The sequence below is a fragment of the Terrapene carolina genome, unplaced genomic scaffold, assembly GCF_002925995.2.
Source record: "Terrapene carolina triunguis isolate 2854851 unplaced genomic scaffold, T_m_triunguis-2.0 Scaffold231, whole genome shotgun sequence".
Lineage (NCBI taxonomy): Eukaryota > Metazoa > Chordata > Testudines > Emydidae > Terrapene > Terrapene triunguis.
In genome coordinates this window covers 1,029,070-1,048,836 of record NW_020664582.1, presented here as the reverse complement: position 1 = coordinate 1,048,836, position 19,767 = coordinate 1,029,070, and the positions used below count along the sequence as shown (strand labels likewise).

The 19,767-nt window shown below is 51.4% G+C and overlaps 1 protein-coding gene across 1 annotated transcript; it reads left to right on the top strand.

Annotated features, from left to right (window-relative positions):
- The first annotated feature begins 1,592 nt into the window (after nt 1–1,592).
- GAS2L2 (growth arrest specific 2 like 2) lies at nt 1,593–13,913 on the top strand. Its single transcript, XM_026656579.2, has 7 exons — nt 1,593–2,007; nt 4,947–5,185; nt 7,185–7,292; nt 9,211–9,307; nt 10,479–10,764; nt 11,709–12,129; nt 12,226–13,913. The coding sequence occupies exons 1-7, from the start codon at nt 1,593–1,595 to the stop codon at nt 13,726–13,728; spliced, it is 3,069 nt and encodes a 1,022-aa protein (XP_026512364.1). The 3' UTR covers nt 13,729–13,913.
- The last annotated feature ends 5,854 nt before the right edge of the window (nt 13,914–19,767 follow it).

Genomic DNA, 19,767 nt, shown 5'->3' with positions numbered 1-19,767 from the left:
TGGCTACTCTGCCAGCGCAGCCTCACTCTGGGCACAGAGGTCGGTTTCTTCATCCGGAGATGCTCCTGCTGTGCAGAGGCGACACCATGGGGCTGTGATGCAGGTGTTGCAACCACATGGCGTGGCGCCATGGTGTGATTGTTCTGTCCTGGAAAACAGACACCAAAATGCGGTAGACCTCCTGATCGCGCCCAGTCTCCAGTTGGTGTGTGCCACTAGAGACTGTTACACAGACCAGATGAGCCCAGGCCCTGCCGTGCCTGGTTTTGAAAAGTGCGGGGCCAGATCCTTAGCTGGTGTGCATGGACACAGCTCTATTGACTCCAGTGGACATGTTTTGATTTACGCCCCAGCTGACGATCTGGCACTCTGGTTTTCATTTTAACCTCAGTTATGGCTATCCACTTTGACTAACTTCAGCAGGGCTGCATGGGTGGAGGGGGATTTGGCTTGGTGTGTTTAGCATTTCGAGCAGGAGACTGGGACTCCGGGGGAGAGGGGAAGCGGGGTGTCTGTCACTGACTCGCTGTATGACCTTGACCAAGCCGCTTCCCCCTCACAGTGCCTCAGTTTGCCAATCTGTAAAATGGGACTGACCTACAGTACTGCACAGAGAGAGGTTGCGGGGGGGAGAGGAGGAACTGAGGATCAATTCATTAACGGTTGTAAAGTGCTTTGAGATCCTTGGAGGAAACATGGTGCAGAATCATATGCTATTGCTAAACAGCTGGCTCCAAACCAATGCTCCAGACCCAAACGCTCCCAAACTTTGGGGGAGTTCAGATTTGTATTAAAATCTCCTGGTTTGGGACGATTGTTGCTTTAAAAAAAAAAAAAAAGGAGCGAGGCGCGTTGGTTGGGAAAGCAGGAGCCTAAGGGGTTAACGGGGAGTGTTTGTAGCAAGTCTCTGTCACCAAGGAGAAGAGAACAGCACTTGGGGAAAGGAAACAAAACACTGGGCCTGTCCAGGAGGGGCGATTTCCCGTTTAAATCGACTCCAGCTCCAAGCTACCCGTCGGGGGAAGGAGAGAGGCGTCTGACATTCCCAGGGGGGTGAGGGGCAGGCAGCAGGAGCGCTGGGTGAAGCCAAAACGCCCCAGCTCCTTGTTGAAGAAAGAGGGCGAGTGTTCAGGGGGAAAGGTCAGTTCCCCGCATAGGAATGTGTGTCCCCTCGCAATGGGGCGAGACTGCAGGCAGGTTCCCCCAGGGGGCTGGGGCAGCAAGGGCTCTGGGCCATGGGTGCAGGAATGAGGCATGAGGACAGCACCTTCCAGTGGAGGGCTCGGAGCGTCTGCATGTGGGCTGGATGGAGGAACTTGCTCTCCCTGAAGGAATGCAATTGCGATGGCTAGGGGACCAAGTGGAGCTTTGCCACCCGTGAACTTGCCGCTCCTCAGGAGGGGAGAAATATTGTGACTTTTTCCGCCTAGATCAGGAGTGTCCTTTGCACGCTGCAGTTTGGCGAGAGTCATGGCAATGGGGGGCCCAGGGACAGGACCGTGAGAACCCGCTCTGGGGACGGAGACGTGGAAACTCACCATACCTGGGTAAGTCTGGAACCAAACCAAGGGGTTGATGGTTCAGTGTCCTGCATGGAAGCCTTCGATGCCCCTTCTCTGTCTCCCTTTAGCCCCACATCTCATGGCAAGATGGCTGGGATTCAGGGGGCCACGGTGCAGAGCATCCGGCCCTACAAGTCCAGCGAGCAGTATCTCTACGCCATGAAGGAGGACCTGGCCGAGTGGCTCAAGGAACTCTATGACGTGGACGTCAACGTTGGGTCCCTCCTGGAGGTGCTGGAGACGGGCTCCATGCTGTGCTACCATGCCAACAACATCACCCACGTGGCCGGAGAGTTCTCCCGGGACTGTCCGGGCCTGGCCCACAAGCTCCAGCTGCCCAGATATGGGGTGACGTGTAATGACTCTGCCCAGCCAGGGACCTTCCAGGCCAGGGATAACGTGTCTAACTTCATCCAGTGGTGCAGGAAGGAGATGGATATTAAAGGTAAAGAGGATTCTGATCTTTCCCTCCTGTTTCTTTCCATTCCTTTCATTTCTCTTTATTTCTAACACCTTTTCCTGCCCTCTTACCCCATGGCAATTCTTCTTCTCATTATTTATTTGTCTTGCTTTGGTGCCTAGGACCCCAGTCATGCACCAGGACCCCATTGTGCTGGGTGCTGTATGTTATTTATTAGGTGTATTACGGTAACCTGTAGGAGCCCCAGCCATGGACCAGACCTCACTGTGCTAGATGCTGTACAAACACAGAACAAAAAGATGGCTCCTGCCCCCCAAAAAGCTGACCATCTAATATACTTCGCTCTTTCCTAGAGCCTTCTCTCTGAGGAGCTCAAAGCACTTGGCAAACATTCAGTTAGCCCCGCCACCCCCATCTTTATCCTCCATTTATAGACAGGAGAAACTGGAGGGAAGCTGCTTGCTCAAGGTCACAAAGTGGCCCAGTTAGGAAGGTCCCCAGTGTCCTGACCCCATCCTGAGCCTTGATCACAAGAGCGTTCTCCCTCCTGGGGGGAGGGATAGCTCAGTGGTTTAAGCATTGGCTGCTAAACCTAGGGTTGTGAGTTCAATCCTTGAGGGGGCCACTTAGGGATCTGGGGCAAAATCAGTACTTGGTCCTGCTAGTGAAGGCAGGGGGCTGGACTTGATGACCTTTTGGGGTCCCTTCCAGTTCTATGAGATAGGTATATCTCCCTTCTCATTAAACTTCGCCCAAACTAAGTAGCTGTCTGGGGATTCAACTCTGAGATGAATCATAGAATCTTAGGGTTGGAAGGGACCTCAGGAGGTCATCTAGTCCAACCCCCTGCTCAAAGCAGGCCCAATTCCCAACTAAATCATCCCAGCCAGGGCTTTGTCAAGCTGGGCCTTAAAAACCTCTAAGGAAGGAGATTCCACCACCTCCCTAGGGAACCCATTCCAGTGCTTCACCACCCTCCGAGTGAAAGCATCTTAAGGGAGGGCATGTTGTCTAGTATTGTGTCCTAAGGCACTGGCCTGGATTCTGTTCCTGACTCTGCCACTGAGCAGCCATGTGAGCTCGGGCAATTCAGTTCATCTCTTTGGGTTTCACTTCCCCATCTGCAAAGGGGGCCAATATCCTTGGTTTCTCCCACCTTCTTGTGTGTCTTGTCTATTTCGCTTGTCAGCTCCGTGGGGCAGGGCTGGTCTCTCGCTGTGTGTACGTGCAGCGCCCAGCGCAAAGGGGCCATGCTCTCAGTTGGGGCCTCCAGGTGCTACCACAATACAAATAATGAATAACAATAACAACAACGCGTTGGGAGTCGGGATGCTTTCCCCACCCCCTAAAAAAAGAATTGCAAATCTGATTTAAAGTTAGCACTGGCAACCCTACAATAACAACAACCTGCAGTAGGGATGGGAGTTGGCAAAGGGACGTAAGAGCGCTATGTGTCGGAGGTGGCTAGTAGATTGGATTTATTTGCGTTGCTCCTTGAACATCTTCTTTGGCAGCCTGCGCTAGACCGCAGTGCAACAGCAGCTGTGAATATCTTTAACGCAGCACTGCCTTCATGTAGTTCCTGATTTCCCCTCCGATCGGGGTTCTGGCAGCTAGGGTCAGGGAGAGGGGTGTGCTCTAGCAGCTTGTGAATCTCTGCCTCATTGACTGGCTGAGGTTGTGCCCACGTGGTTGTTTTAGTTCCTTGGTCAAACTGGCAGCATTTCTGCTGGCTACGGTTGGGTTAATCCAGGACTTGGTTCTCTTACACAGAACCCGGCCTCTGGTCCTCAGCTCCTTGAATAGCTGGAGCTGGGGGCAGCCCAGATTCTGTTTAACCCTTCCCCAGCCAAAGCAGTGTCTGTGCTCAAGGCCTCAGTGTAGCGTCCATTTCCAGAAAAGAGCTGGGCATGCTAGTGATTCATAGATCCGTAGGGACCATTAGATCATTCTAGTCTGACCTCCTGTATAACCCAGGCCAGAGAGCTTCCCCGAGTTACTCCTGTGTTGAGCCCAGTGATTTGTGTTTGGCTCAAGCACCTCTTCCAGAAAGGCCTTATTTGGAGATGTCAAGAGATTGAGAATCCACCCCTTCCCTTGGGAGTTAGCGCCTACGATTAATCACCCTCCTTATTCAAAATCGTGCTTTATTTCTAACTTGAATTTGTCTGACTTTAACTACCAGCCAGTTGCATCTGAAGAAGTGGGTTTTTTACCCACGAAAGCTTATGTCCAAATAAATCGGTTAGTCTTTAAGGTGCCACCGGACTCCTTGTTGTTTTTACCAGCCATTGGCTTTTATTCTACTTTTCTCCCTTAGATGTAATTAAAGAGCCAGCATTGTCTCCTCACAAAGGTACTTGTACACCGTGCTCAAGTCACCTCTAGGGCTTCCTTTTGATACACTAAGCAGAGTGAGCCCTCCACTCTCCCACTGTAAGGTGGGACTGAATGCCCACTTGCCTGGCATCTCATGAGCAGGATATTTATACCTGGTGTATGTTCATGCAAGGATACGGACACCTCGTATGTACCTACACATTTGCTTGGTATATCAAGGATGTTCCACGCAAGTACCCCTTCACTTGGCCTATCAGGGCAGGGCACATCCACTATGTGTCCCACCACTTACTGTACCCCCGTAGGCCTGAGGGTACATCTGCACCCATGTCTGCACAGTCGGCTCCCCGCAGAATGGTAATAGGTCAGGCTGGCTCTCACTCATACTGTCTAACCACACCAGGCCTTGCTTAGCGCTTCCTGCATCAGACAGTCTCTGTTGCAGAGATCTGCGGCCATGTGATTGAACACACCTCATTGCACACACGCTGCGTCGGTGGGACAATTCACCACCCCTGACACAGCAGCGCTGCTGCTCTCACTAGCTCTGCCCTTGTCTCTCATTCCTTCTCCCCATCCTTCCCCTCCTTCTTCCCACGTGTCGCTCATTCGCTGTGCCCCAGAGGTGCTGATGTTTGAGACGGAGGACCTGGTGCTGAGGAAGAACGAGAAGAACTTTGTGCTGTGCCTGCTGGAGGTGGCCCGCCGGGCCTCTCGCTTCGGGATGAGTGCTCCCACCCTGATCCAAATGGAGGAGGAGATTGAGGAGGAGATCCGAGAGGAGATGGACCTGCCCCCTGAGGATACCCCACTTCCCAAGCCGCAGAGGAAGCTTTGTGACTTCAAGAACCTGGACCAGATGGTAAGGGGGAGGGGACACTGTGAGGCACTGCGGGTCTGAGTTCCCTGATACTCATTGTTCTGTCCAGGCGGGTGTGACGGGTTGGATCACAGAAACCCCCTTGGGAGCTGCCACCCGATGTGCCGAGACTACCCCTGCTTCTGTTTTCCCTGCCAGCTCAGGACTCCAGCACCCCGTCTTGCTGAGCGAGACACTCCAGTCTGGCTCCAGACACAGACTCAGGGTCTGAATCACTTGTCCCAAAGCTACAAGTTTACCCAAAAACAGCTCACAGGAGTGTGCTTGTCTTTAGCACTCAGATGCCCAACTCCCAATGGGGTCTAAACCCAGATAAATCCGTTTTACCCTGCATAAAGCTTATGCAGGGCAAACTCATAAGTTGTTCGCCCTCTATAACACAGATAGAGAGATATGCACAGCTGTTTGCTCCCCCAGGTATTAATACATACTCTGAGTAAATTACTAAATAAAAAGTGATTTTATTAAATACAGACAGCAGGATTTAAGTGGTTCCAAGTAGTAACAGACAGAACAAAGTAAGTCACAAGCAAAATAAAATAAAATGCGCAAATCTATGCCTAATCAAACTAAATACAGATAATTTCCTCACCAGTTCCAGAATGCTCCCTTTTACAGGCTAATCTCCCTTTAGCCTGGGTCCAGCAATCACTCACACCCCCTGTAGTTACTGTCTTTTGTTTCAGCTTCCTTCAAGCATCCTGGGGGGGTGGAGAGGCTCCTTCTTTAGCCAGCTGAAGACAAAATGGAGGGGTCTCCCCCAGGTTTAAATAGACTCTCTCTTGTGGGAGGAGACCCCCCTCCTCCCTCCTATGCAAAGTCCAGCTCCAAGATGGAGTTTTGGAGTCACCTGGGCAAGTCACATGCCCCTGCATGACTCAGTCTTTACAGGCCGACGCCATTGTCCACATGGTATCTTGCATGTCTCCAGGAAGACTTCTTATGTGGATTGGAGCATTCCAAGATGCATTGTTCCCCCAGTGTTTCCCGATCAGGTACTTAACCTGGCAAATTCCTTCCTAAAGAAGCTGACCAAATGCCTCACCAAGCTTACTTAGAAATCAAGCAAGCATACAGCCCATATTCTTAACCTCAAGTAGAAAATGGTATATATGTACAAAGGATTAATAGATATAGTAGACCATGTCACAGGCAGCACAAAACATATTTCAGTTATATCATACATACATTTATAAACACCCACCCATAAAGCCTTATGGGGTACGCTGTCACAGCGGGAACTTCAGGAGAACCTGACTGGGGGGAGTGTGGGGGGAGGTCCTCTGTTATATGCAATCTACTTTGGGACCTTTCAGGGAGGAAGATGCTACCTGAACGTGAGAGATTCTTATTCTCTGCTCAGTGCAGCTGGGTATTTAAAACCCAACAGAGTTAGCAGGAGTTCTGTGCCTCTGTTTCCAGCAGGCCAGACTCCCTGCTGGTTAGTGGCACTAACTGAGGTTAGAAGATAAGGGTCAAATTACTGAATGGAATTGGGCAAAGGGAACCGATTTCTTCAATCATTAGCTGGCCCCAGGTAGAACTCCGAAGGCCCAAATTAGCATGGCTTCAACTTCCTGGATCTTCACATCGAGCGCTAGGTGATCCTGACCTGAACCTTGTTAGAGGTTCAAGAATGTTCAGTTAATTTCCTCCCCAACCCTTGTTGGGTTTTTTAATTTTGTGGTGGCTTTTGTGCTTCCAGTTTCCAAATACAGCCAGAGCCAGAAGCCTATTTTTCAGGGCTCAAGCACAAGAAGGCAGCAGCAGAAATCTTTTCGTGTGGGATTTCCAGTCTGTTTTTACAGGATCAAGTGTCTTTGATGAGATTTGGATAAGCCCTGGCACCCCGTCTCTCTGACGGAGAATGGGCCCAAGGAGCCTAGCACGCCCCTCCCCAGGGCTACAATGGTATCCAGGATGCACAGGGAGTAGCACTTTCCTCATATTGACCAGGAATGGTTTGCCTTGGACTCTGCAGGTCCAACACCTGGTGAGCCGGTGCACGTGCCCAGTCCAGTTCTCCATGATCAAGGTGTCTGAAGGAAAATACCGCGTGGGCGATTCCAACACCCTTATTTTTGTCAGGGTAAGTCCAGGAGAGTGTGCTTTCCAGATGCTGTTATGTTGGTCTATATGATACCAGGAACTTCTAATCTACTCTGGGGGTAGGAGGGGCACCTGCACTGCTGCTACCATCTGGGGCTGGGATGCTGTGTCTTTGGGGTGGGAGTCACCAAACACGGGCTCTTCACCTCTCGTTGTGCCTGGTCCCACCCCAAAAGATGGCATGTGTCGATATGGCGAGCGAGGCTGCCGGAGTCAGAGTAACTGAGCATCGTGACTGTTAGCAAGGCAGAGATTTCATACCATGCTGCGTTCGCACACTGCAAAACGCATTCAAGGGAAGTGGCTGAATGGCCGTGAGGGTTAGTAACTGGATCTGCATGTCTTCACCTTAAGTAGGATGGGACAGCTCAGTGGGGACCTGACACTGAAACCCTCTGATGTCGCTGGGTGAAATGAGTCACTCCGCTCCCTAGTGGGACAGGGGACCACGTCTCAAAACCCCACCGCTCCAGCCGGCCTGTTGGTTGGACTGGCTGGGCCATGGAGAGCGAGTTTCCCTTTCTCCCTAGAAGTGCTCTCTCTGGGTCTGAGCTGAATAGGGCCACGTGAGGGAAGCTCGCCTTGGTGCTGTCAGTGCCATACCAGCTGTCCAGTGGATGAGTACAGGGCTCCAGCCTCCAGAGCTGTCAGTCTGGTGCCTTTCACTTGGGGGCGGCGGGGGAAACATGGGCTGCACGTAGGTCGTCCCTCCCTCTCTCTGTCCCCCTCTGTATTCTGTTCAGTTGGTTTCTTTCAGGTCTCTAAGCCCCTTCATTAACTTTCCTGGCTGATAGCCTTATCAGTGACTGCAGTGAAAGTCATATGCCCTGCAGGTTATGGTTGACTGGAGAGGACCCTCGGATTTTCTTCTCTTTGTGGGGGTGGCCACCCATATTAACCCTCAAACCCCTCTCCTGCCGTCAGAGATGCCATCATGGTCTGACCTGCATGTACATCTCTCAATTACCTGAATAATCACTGGGTCCCCGAGGCATCTTGCTGGAGTAAGACATGGTGGTAACAAGCTCTGTATTGTGTTGTGTGTGAGAACCTGCATCTTTTCCATGGCAGGAGTCATGTGCTATTGTGCTCCAGGTCCTCCACCCCTTCCGGTTCATCTGAGTGTATTCAAATCCCCTTTGGACTACGTGATTGTTTTACACATTGTCCACATGTAGCCGGGTAAGAGCGGACATGCAGGTGTGTGCACGCACATGTATGCAACCATACGCATGGCTAAGTATGCATGCATAGGCAGGCATGTAAACCAAATGTGTGCATGTGTTTGCATGCGTATATTGTAGTGTACGAGGTAAACGCTGCTCCTGAGATGGGCTGAGCAATGAAGTCAGTGGAAGACTAGGATATTCTGCACCAATCAGGGTCAGTCCGTAGCGTTGGGATTTCCACAAGAGCTCAGCACATTGAATGCGCCCTGGCTGTGCTGTATTAACACAACAGGTGCTGAGCTCTTTGGAAAATCTGGGGTGCCAAGCACTGCAAAATCTGGCCCTGATCTCTTTGGAAAACCTGGCCGCACATCTGTTTGAGGATGTTATCTCTTAGCTGGCCCACAGAGAATATGAGGTTCTCCTTTCATTCAAGGGGTAGAGGCTGTTTTGGAAGACAAAGGTCCTGGGTTCTCTCCCCACCTATGACCATGAAAACCACTGTATGCGGTGGCACCTGGAATTATTATTATTATACGCATCACATATATGTGTGCATGTAACCCTGTATGCATCCACAGTCATGTGCATGTGAAATACTGTATATACCTCACTGGAATAAAGCCAACAGGATGGTGACATCCATCTGTTGAGCTTTCACTCATTTCTAGCCCAGGACGCTGCAGGCCCAGGGGAGCCCCTCGCTCATGGGCGCTCTGTTTGTTCCAGATCCTCCGGAATCATGTCATGGTGCGGGTTGGAGGTGGCTGGGACACGCTGGAGCATTATCTGGATAAGCATGATCCCTGCCGGTGCACCTCGCTGTGTAAGTCTCCTTGTTCTGCTTCCCTGTGTGCAGCCTTGGGGAGGTCTGCATGGGGGGTGACCCTTTGCCTTGGATGAGGTTCGAATCTGGTGGGTGGGTGTCCCACGCCGTCATCAGTAGAAGACTTTGTGGGTCACAGCAAAGAACAGCAAAGAAGCATAGACAGACAGGAGAAGTACATCCAATCTGAACAATTCCCGAGGCTCGCCCCTGGCTACTGTGCTGGGTGGAAAGCAGCTCAGCCTTTATCAGTCTCTGACAGGGCCACATGAACTTTTTGCTGGGGTCATTTCTTTCTGGGTTCTTGTAGCAGGAGGCAGATGACTCCTTGCAGCATGGAGAAGGCTTCTGGGAAGCCGTTTGTCTCACAGAGCGCCACTAGAGGTCAGGCTAGCACTTCAGACGGGAGAGAGCCCTGCAATACCCCAGTCCTGCCTAGGGGTGTGTGTAGGAATTGCCCTTTGGGCAGGGGCGGCTCCAGGCACCAGCGCACCAAGTGCGTGCCTGGGGCGGCAAGCCGCAAGGGGCAGCCTGCCGGTTGCCGTGAGGGCGACAGTCAGGCGGCCTTCGGCAGCATGCCTGCAGGAGGTCTGCCGGTCCCGCGACTTTGGCGGCAATTCGGCGGTGGGACCTCTCGCAGGCATGCCGCCGAAAACCGCCTGACTGCCGTGCTTGGGGCGGCAAAATACATAGAGCCGCTCCTGCCTTTGGGATTATTGTATTTAGGGTTTTTTTTGTATATTTCACAAGGTTTTAAATGCCTCCGGGAACCAATTACGGCAGCAGAATAATGTGAGATCTGATCTCACTGCATTTCAGCACCTGGACAGTAGAAATGTCATAAGACAATGAGGTCTTGCTTTATTCCAGCTGAATAAATTATTCCTGGAGGTTAAAGACCCATGTGAAATTCCTAGGTGTGCCACAGTGCCAGCTTTCCAATCCATCGTGAGTATTCACAAGGGATTTTCACCATGAGGCTTGGAGTGGACTGGCATCAATTCTGGTCTCCCCCAGTCTCCATGGCGAGTTAGAACATGCACAGTTGAATCGGAAGTGGTTGGTACTATCTGGCACTGCTTAGGTCTGGCACACCGGTACGGCTACCCCAAAAGGTTAATCCACCGGCGTGCGGTGACCAGAGATCCTGAGTCCCTGAATCTCTTCACAGCTCACAAGCAGGCTGTCCAGCTGACAAGCCCTCAAAGGCTGCAGGCAATACAGGTGCAGCACGAGATCAAGGTCTGCCCGACACCCAGGACAGACAACCCAAAGAAGCCCCAGCCCACCCTGATCGTGAGCAGGTCCCAAAGCCCACTGCCCCCAGTGGAGTGGAGGACCTACACCCCACAGAGCCTCAGGACCAGCTGGAAGCCTCGTTCATCTGCATCGCCAGAGAGCACTAGGCTCAGGCCCCCACGGGAGCAGTCAGAACCCAGGAGGGTCCCTTCGGCCAGGTAATGAAAAGAAGTTAGTGAAAGGCCTTGGGCTTGGTTTCCCGGATGACTCCCACGGATGCTGTGCTGAGCAGTCGGTACAGTCACTGACGCTGAAGAGCGGCTGGCATTGGACAAAGCTGGATAATTACACAGTGAATGGTGCATTTTAGTGCTAGCCAGGCCTCTTTTATGGTGCCTTCCTGGACTCCCAGTCCCCCCGTTGTTCCTGTTTGGTTCCCACCTCGAAGGACCTGTTTCAAGCTTGAGCATAGTTGGCCATGGCCGCCTTCAGTGCTCATCACGGTCATCTCAGGATCAGCTGGAGGGAGTCACTTAACTGCTATAGGGTTTCTGCTCAAGTGAGGCCCCAGGGCTGGCTTGAGGGTCATTGGCAGTGCTTGTGCGTGCTAGGGTCCAGGACTGGAACAGCCGGGGGTACTGTAGGTCAGGACTGAGGGGCACTGGCAGAGCTGTAGGACAAGGCCCAGAACTGGAAGAGGTAGAGGGAAGGCCGTTTCCAGATGCAGGTAGATTATTGGCCGGCTGTGTGATGTCTTCGTGTTGATAGGGTGGGTGGTATGTCAGGATAGGGATGCACTGGCTGAGCTGTACTGTGGTGTCTGCCTGTGCTAACTCTGACTTCAGGCAGGGCGCTCAGCCCCTCGCTCTCAGCAGCACCAAAATGTAACTAGTTAAACCCCGACGCCTGTGTATTTTGGTGGAGTTGGTGACATTACATGGCCCTGTTTTGCTGACCCAGAGGTGGTGGCCTGCACTGGCCTTTGTGCCAGCTTGTCAGTGCATCACAAGGCAAATGGTTACAGCTGCTAACGAGGGATGTATATGCCCTCCCACTGCTTGTCAGCACAGAACCAGCTTCACGCCCAGAGCAACGCAGGTACCCACCTCCCTAGGGCTAGAGGCGACTGACACACCGATCTGACGCTTTGTCTCTGTTATAGGGCAACAGAGCGGTCTGCTACTCCTTCGCGGAGGCAGCTGTTTGCTGAAGAAAGATCTGCTACCCCCCAGAACTCCTCCACCCAGAGCGGGAGGGATAAGCTGTGTGTTTCTATGTCCTCCCTGACATCGCAGCTGCCTGGAAGCGAGGAGGATGGTTCTGGCGCCTCGGAAGCTCTCCCGGAGCCCCAGAGAGGGCGACAGACTAGTAGAATCCCTGGGATGAATCAGAAGGACCCAGCTAGGTTTGTGCAAGCCAGCTGTACAGAGTCCAGGCCTCAGACGACAGTGCCAAAGGACAGAACAGCTCAGCTGCCAAGGAGCACCCGGTATGGAGTCAAACCCGTTCCACAGGCTCACAAGCCTGAGGAATCAGGGGTCAAGACCTTTCCTGGGATGGTCCGTTCCTCCAGCCCAATGAAACCCCATCATCTCTCCCCACAACGGGATTCCAAGGGAGCTGCACAGAGCCACAACGCTGCACATGGCTGGGGGGATGCTGGGGTTGTGAGGCCATCCTCCCCAGTCAAGCACATGGGCCAGACTCCAAAAAGTAGCACTAAGATCCCAGTCAAAGCCGGCCCCGCATTCAGCAGGCCCCCAACCCCTGTTCAGAGCTACCAGGGGGAGCCCCGCCTCCGAAATGGGTGGAAAGTCCCTGCCGGTGAAATGGCAAAAGCCCCAGCTCTCTCAAAGAGCAAAGTCATGTCCAGGGCTGAGGATGGCTTTCAGAGGCACAGACATTGCAGTGGGGCAGTCAAGCCAGAGACATTGACGACCAACCTTCCCACTAGCCCAAAAGACAGACTCAGCCAGTCAGCTCCAGCAGGGAAGGACAAGGGTCCAAACACCAGACTGGTGCAGGAGGTAGAGCCAGGAAACACCAAAGACAGCAGCAGCAGCAGGAGTGGTGGAGATCCAATAGGCTGCAGAGAGGAGAGGGAACGCGTGTATACACCTTTGCCCATCAACCCGGCCCAGGAGCGGGCGCTGTACAGGAGCCTAGAAGATGAGATCTTATCCAACATAAAGGTTCTAGAGGCTGATTCTGATGAAAGCCACTGCCCTGAGGGGAACCGGCTGGACGACTTCGCTCTGGACTGCAGCATAGCGAGCGTCACCGCCGCCAGTGACGTAAGTGGGCTCAGGTCCTCCACACCCTCCCTGTCTTCCTTGACAAGCGCCAGGCAGACCTTGCCATGTGGCGAGGATGTGCCTCGGAGTGGTGTCTATGTGCCCAGCGGAGTGGCAAAATGGCACCCGTCTGGATTCCCCTATGGTGATGTGATCGACGAACTCTCCCAGGGGCACAACACACTCCACCCAGTGGACGTGGAGAACTGGATCACCAAGATACCACCCAAGGGGGCTGTGAGGGTTTCCTCTCAGCCAAGTTCGCCTCTGGTGAATGGAAACCAGGTGGAAAAGAAGCTTCTGGAGCCAGAAGGGGCTTTGTTCCAGGAGAACGTGTCCAATGAAACCAAAGGCAACTGGTTAAGGAGGCAGCCATCTCTCTCAAGCCATGCAAGGTCTGCTGTAGTCAGTAGAAATAGCAAAGCTCCTCAGGCAGCCTCTGATGGCCCCAAGGCATCTATCAATTCTCCAGCCTCTGTGGGTGGCCTTGAAAAGTCCAAACTGCCTCAAGGTAAGCCCAAAAGGTCCCTGAAGAAGCCTGAACGGGTGCCATCCATCTACAAGCTAAAACTACGCCCCAAAATCCGCCCACGCAGGGACAACAGACCTGAGAAACGGCCATCCAAAATCCCCACTCCAGTGACCTATCGACAGGCACAGAAAGCAGCCAGTGTCAAAGCCCAGGAGAAGGCCCACAGCTCAAAGCATCAGACCCGGCCAACTCAGGACAGCCTGGATAGCACAAGGCAGAACAGCACAGGAAATGCTGGGTCCGAGGAAGAGGCTTGGCTTTCAGAACATAGTGACTCCCCACAAGCTGGGAAGAAGACAGTCCTAGCAGATACCAAAGTGTGGCTCACAGAAGAAGATGAGGAATCCTGGGTCTGATGTCTTGCCTGCTGGCACCAATTTTGCCTCCCAGTTGTCAGTGTTTGTAGCTGTACGGGAGCCACATTCTCCTCCAACCCCATTGGAGAAACGGGGTTAGAGAGGAGACTCCGGCCCAACAGATGCGAAGCCAGTGAACTGATGAAGTTGAAGTTCTCCCAAGTTCTCAGCTGAGTGGCTCAAAAAAGGGACCTGTTGATTTGAGCCGAAGAAATCTGACATTTATTCTGAAGGACGAGAAGGCAGATTTTCAGAGAGGTCTCGACACGACCCTCAAAACCGGCAGGTACAATTTTGTGCTCTCTCCTGGGTTTTGAACATGCACTAACACTTCAAAGTGGAAAATTGAGCCTGCAATTTGGCATGAGGCATCTTTTGAAAACTTGGTCCCAAGTCTGGAACTAAGAACAGAACTTAGAACAAAGGGCGGAAACTGCTAACCTAAGAAAAGCTCTAATAGTGTGGTACAATGAAAGCCACATTTTTTTTTTTTTTTTTTACCAGCAGATGGAAATGTAAATATTTTTACTGCGAAAGTACTATCAGCAGGGGGAGATGCCAGTGATATGTATGATCATTTTCTCCTTGCCCCCGAGACCCACCCCAAATCCATTGTAATAGTTTTCTTTGACAGATGTACTTCCAAATTCCCCTCTCAGTTAATTTGGTGGATTTCCAGGGATGGTGTACTTGTGCAATTGGGAGGAGAATTTGGCCCATAAATTGCAAATACAGAGGCCAATTTAGCTCATGCAGAGAGGAGAAAGAGCATGGTCTCATTGTTAGAGCAGGACTATTGGGTTCAAATAATTAAAAAAATCTCTCTGTGCCTCAGTTTCCCCATCTGTAAAATGGGGCTAATTATGCTTACCTCTTAAGGCACCAAGAATCTTAGTGAATATTTGTAAAGCACTTTGAGATCCTCAGGTGAAAGGCACAAGAGCAAGGTAAAATATTATTATTATCGTCCTAGATCCATGGGTGAATCTTGTATTGATCCCAGTGGGAATCCCAAGTGCACTTGTAAGGCAATATAGAGCCCTGCTTTTGGAAAGGTTCCCCCAAGATTGCTCTGCCTTTTATAGGCAATGGGCAACGTGCCACCCTCATTCTGTTCACAAAAGTCTTGTTGAATTCAAAGGGAGTTTTCTAAAACACTGGAAGTGGCATAGCGCGTGAATTGTGTCAAAGTCCCTAATCAGACCATTTCCCCCTTTGTTCATGAAGTTACCGGGGCCAAATACTCAACTGATGTAAATTTGATTTACTTCAGCTCAGGATCTGGGCCACAGTTGCCTGCACGTATTTTAAGCTTGTCATTATTATTGTTAAACCAGTAGCCATCAATGCATTGGAAATAGGAAGTTACTTGAAATGACAAGAGCTGTGTCGGAGCTACTACCACAGCTGAAAGAAATATAATAATAGATTCAGATGGTGGGCTTGTTTTTAACCAACATGCCAGCGCTAGAGATGCCCTGTGATATCAGGAAAGAGACCTATAGAGACCACCCATAGCGTCTTGATACCCATGAATGTTCTGTGTAGTTTATGTGTGAATTGTCTTTATTGTTATAACTCTTGGAAATAGTATTTGAGGTGATTATTAATCATGCTGCTTGTTCCAGTTAGCCATTGTATTCCTAACCCTTTGATCACTGTATGACTCTCAGTGTTTGTGCAATAGAGACATTCCTAAAACTCTTCTTCTGGTTCAGTAACTTCTGTTTCAATGGGGATATGCAAAGATTGATCCATTGATAGCAATGATGCCTATAACCCAGGGATGATATAGCTTACTAGGTGAACCCTTTGTTGCACTTTACGTGGGATAAATTGTTTCCAAACAACCTATTTTTCCTTTGGGTCATTAGAAATCCCTAACTTTGGACCTATGGCTAGGCCTTCCAAGAGAGGATTACATAAGAACCATGAGTTCATAAAGACAAGAATGCAAGAGTTTGCCTGGTCTCTGTTAATGAGAGCGGGTGGGAATTTTTCGCATTTTTAGAATGCTGATTTCCAAACATTTGGAATTTTTTGGCAAAAAAATGTTCTGGATTTTTTAATTTCTGTTCATTAAAGGAAGCAGCAGGAAATAGATCAGGTCCAGGCAGTTGGACAAGTCAGGTCCAGATGTGGCCAGCTCCATATTTAAGATTGTGGATGCGGGGGCTGGGGGGAGTTAATGCTCTTAAATGAGGTCAGGAATGCTGTTCAACCATGTGCTGAGTGATTTGATTGGACAGCTCACCCATGTTGGTTTTTCAGGTGGTCTCAGCAAGATCTAGATCTGAACTGTATTCAGTGAGGGTGAAAGGAACATTAATAACCCTTTGCGCAGGTAATACTAGGTGGAGCACTGCTTCCATCTCAATGGACTAGAGATTCAGTGAGAATTTCAATACACCCTCTACAAGAGTCTTAAGGCTGCAGGGCTGAAACTGACTTGAGCGATGTGTCGGGGGCACCATCTTCCACCCTAATTGCTAGGGGTCGCCGTTGGGATATTTTACACTTTCCATTACCCACACAGTTGCCACATGTTCCATTTTCATTATGTTCTGTTGCTGTCATTAGAAACACATTAACAACCCCACTGTGGGTATGAGACGTGGTATGGGATCACTGATTCTGAGAATTACAGCGCTGGGTTATGTTGCTTGATTGCCCAACTCATCGGTTCCCCGCTAGATGGTGGGTCTAAGAACAAGGGGAAGGAATATGATGGCAGCCCAGTGAAAACAAAGAATATGGAAGAGAGAAAGAGGCATCACGGAGGGGATCTCTCTGAACATGAAAAATCCTACCAGGCCCGTGAAAACGTTCTTTCCCCAGCAGTCAGGAAATAGGATGAATTTGAAGGATCAGTGTTGTCATTGCATAGCTCATCAAGCGTATGTCACCCCTTAGCAACCTACAGCTAAAACCAAGCCCCCCCTTTAAAGTGTAATAATGGAGACAAGAACCAGATTAAGTCCTGGTGTGAGCAGGTACAATGGGAAGGCACTGAGAATTGTATCAGTTTAATGCCAGGGCTGTATTTGTCCCTGGGATAGGAACTGAGTAATTTTCACTTATGCCCAAATAAATCAGTTAGTCTTTAAGGTGCCACTGGGCTCCTCGTTGTTTTCATGGAACAAGACTACTTGGCAAGAAGGATCTTTTAAGAATGAAATGAAATTATTTAGCTGATCAGCTAAACATTCACTTGGAGTGGTTTCTGTTAGTTTATGACCAGGCCTCACGAGATAGGTCAGTTGAATACCTTGACAAACATAACCATGTTGGATGAGTGTCATAAATATACAGAACCAACAAAAATGGAGAAGTGCCGTCACAGACTTGTATTTAATTTAAATGTATTGGATACAGATTAATTTCCTTAGTTCAGAACTACAAGTTCCTTGATAAACGGTCTGAAAGTGGAGCTGGGTGGAAAAGTCAGGGTTCTTTTAACAGAAAATGTTGAGACTTTGGTAAAATATTTCTGCTGAGACCCAAGACATTTTGATTGCGAAATGCATCTCCCATGAGACACCACTGTCTCCCTTCTTGGAGAGGGTAGTTGGCACATCCTGGAAGTCGCATGTTGGAGATGCATCATGGGACACGAGTCTGACTGGGGAGCCTGGCCTCTAGAGAATAGGAGTTTGAGACACCTGAATTACAACTCCCACAAGGCACCATGGCATGACAGCATTTCACAATATTTTGGCTTTTAGATTAAATATTCCAGTTTTGGGGCATTTGGGCAAATCACAATTTTCTGTGGAGAGCCAATACTCTTTGCAAACAATATCATTTAGTTGAAAAGCCAATTTTCTGTTGAAAAACAGTTTGTGGAAATTTTTCACGCAGCCCTCTTAGAAAGGGTTTTTCCCTAGTGTTGCTGTAGCTTCTGTAATGTCTTTAGAAACATGGGTTTGAAACTTTTAACAGTAATTCTCCTCCATGACTCATCACCAATCACGCCCCTCCTCCTCTTTCAGGAAGGGTAAAACAGCTCTCTCTGCAGGGTTCAATATCAGGAGGCAATTTAGTGATTGTTTCAAGTGGCATGAGAATGAGGCAGTCGGAGATTAGGAACCGAGGCGGAAGCAGATGTCTGGAGAAAGGGTTGGAGCTCTGTGTCTTATACCGGTTGGAAACTCATTTTTCTGGATTTAAAGCTTGAAGACAAGCTTCCCATGATACAGGGGGTCCTTCTTCAGGGCTCTGTGTCTGACAGGCTAGCTGGAGGGGGCATGGATCTGGGGAGGTGGGTTAATGTGGCAGTTATCAGGAAATACACAGCTCCATTATCAGGTCCCACTTGTTCCCAGCTGAAGAGGGCTTTAAAGGAGCTCAGACCTGCTCTGTGTTCATAAGCCTCCATGCATTCAGTGGCGGCTGTGTGCAGCTAAAGAGACCCTTATGAACAGAGATAGCCCTCTAGAGAGCAGGAAGGCCAGCTGTGAATAGGGAGGGCCGGGTAAGTGCAACACCTGAAAGGAGGAATAGACAAACGGGGGATGACAACTCTTTGGCAGGTTCTCTCATCTGCTCAGGTGCTGGTTAATCGAGCATGGAGATTCACTTGTAGAAAGAGATGGTGAGCTGCCTGCAGGAATGTGCTTGCCCTGATGGTCCCGTGGCCATTGAGGAGGAGGCAACTGAGCTATCAGGTGGAACCTGATGGCCCTGAAGTTTCCATGGCAGTTGGTGGTAGTGATGGGGGGGGGAGGGGGAGATAGGGTTGCCAACTTTCTAATTGCTGAAAACCATACACCTCTGCCCCCTGCTCACTCCTCTTCGCTCTCCACTCCCCCCACCCCGCTCACTCCCCTTTCTCCCAGGACTCACCTGCTGCCTGCAGAGCCAGGCTGGGCAGAGCTGATGCGGAGCCTGCCCACCTGCCAATCAGGGCACAGCGGAGGTCAGTCCCCAGAGTAAGGGGCCAGGGCAGGGAGGGATTGTCCCCATAGCAAGGAGCTAGGACTGGGGTAATCAGGGCACGGTGGGGGTCGGTCCCCAGAGGCCGGGGAGGGGTCAGTCCCCATAGTGAGGTGCTAGGGCCAGGGCAATCGGGGCACGGTGGGGGTCGGTCCCCAGAGGCCGGGGAGGGGTCAGTCCCCATAGTGAGGTGCTAGGGCCAGGGCAATCGGGGCACGGTGGGGGTCGGTCCCCAGAACCAGGGGCCAGGGACGGGTCAGTCCCTGTAGCGAGGGGCCATGGCAATCGGGGCAGAAGGGGGGGCAGACAGGATCCCCCCCGGGTGGCGGCACCTGCCTCTTGGAGCCCGGTCTGGAAGCCAGCCACTGCTCTCTGTCAGGCGTCAGCCGCAGCTGCTGCTCTTCCCCCTCCCCCCCCACCCCGGAGGCAGAGGCCATGAGTATTAACGGGGACAGAATGGCGGACCCCCAACATCATGCTAGGTATTTGTCCTGCTCGCAGGCATAGCCATGGTGCATGCAGCACTGCGCTGGGCAATGACATGAATGGAAGCAGAGATGGATTAAGGTTTTGTGGGGCCCTGGGCCAGAGCAAGTGGGGGGCCCCCTCCCCACACCTTCCGCCTGCGGTCCCGCCTCCCGTTCTGCCCCTTCCACCCATGGCCCCACACTGTTCTGCCCCTTTCCCCTGTGGCCCCACCCCATTCTGCCCCCCCCTCCCCCCCGCGGCCCAGGACCTCTCTCCTCCCCTCACCCCTGGGGCAGTGCCACCCGAGTTAGCCGGAACAAGACGCTGGGTGCTTGGCGTTGCTCCAGGCTCCCCAGCCATCCGTGTGCCATGGGGCATCCCCGCCCCCCAGGGCACCTCCCGCCCCAGGGGATACATGATTGTTCCTCCTGCCCCTGCCAAGGAGGGGTACCCTGGCCCTAGTGCACCCCCCGGCCAAAGGGCGGGCACTGCTGCCTGCTGCGGCCAACTGGACTTTTCTGACTGAACACTGCCAGGTTCCCTTTTAGACCAGATGTTCCGGTCGAAAACCAGACATCCGGCAACGGTAGTGGGGGAGAAGTTGTCAGGTGGAATGTGGGGCCCCTGAAGGTTCCA

What these genes read in the sequence shown, in the direction of transcription:
- GAS2L2 (XM_026656579.2), top strand. Translation starts at nt 1,593, where the DNA reads ATGGAAGCCTTCGATGCCCCTTCTCTGTCTCCCTTTAGCCCCACATCT. An exon ending in TCAAGAACCTGGACCAGATG is followed by an intron (nt 5,186 to 7,184) that starts GTAAGGGGGAGG and finishes TGGACTCTGCAG; the next exon opens with GTCCAACACCTGGTGAGCCG. An exon ending in CTGCCGGTGCACCTCGCTGT is followed by an intron (nt 9,308 to 10,478) that starts GTAAGTCTCCTT and finishes ATCTCTTCACAG; the next exon opens with CTCACAAGCAGGCTGTCCAG.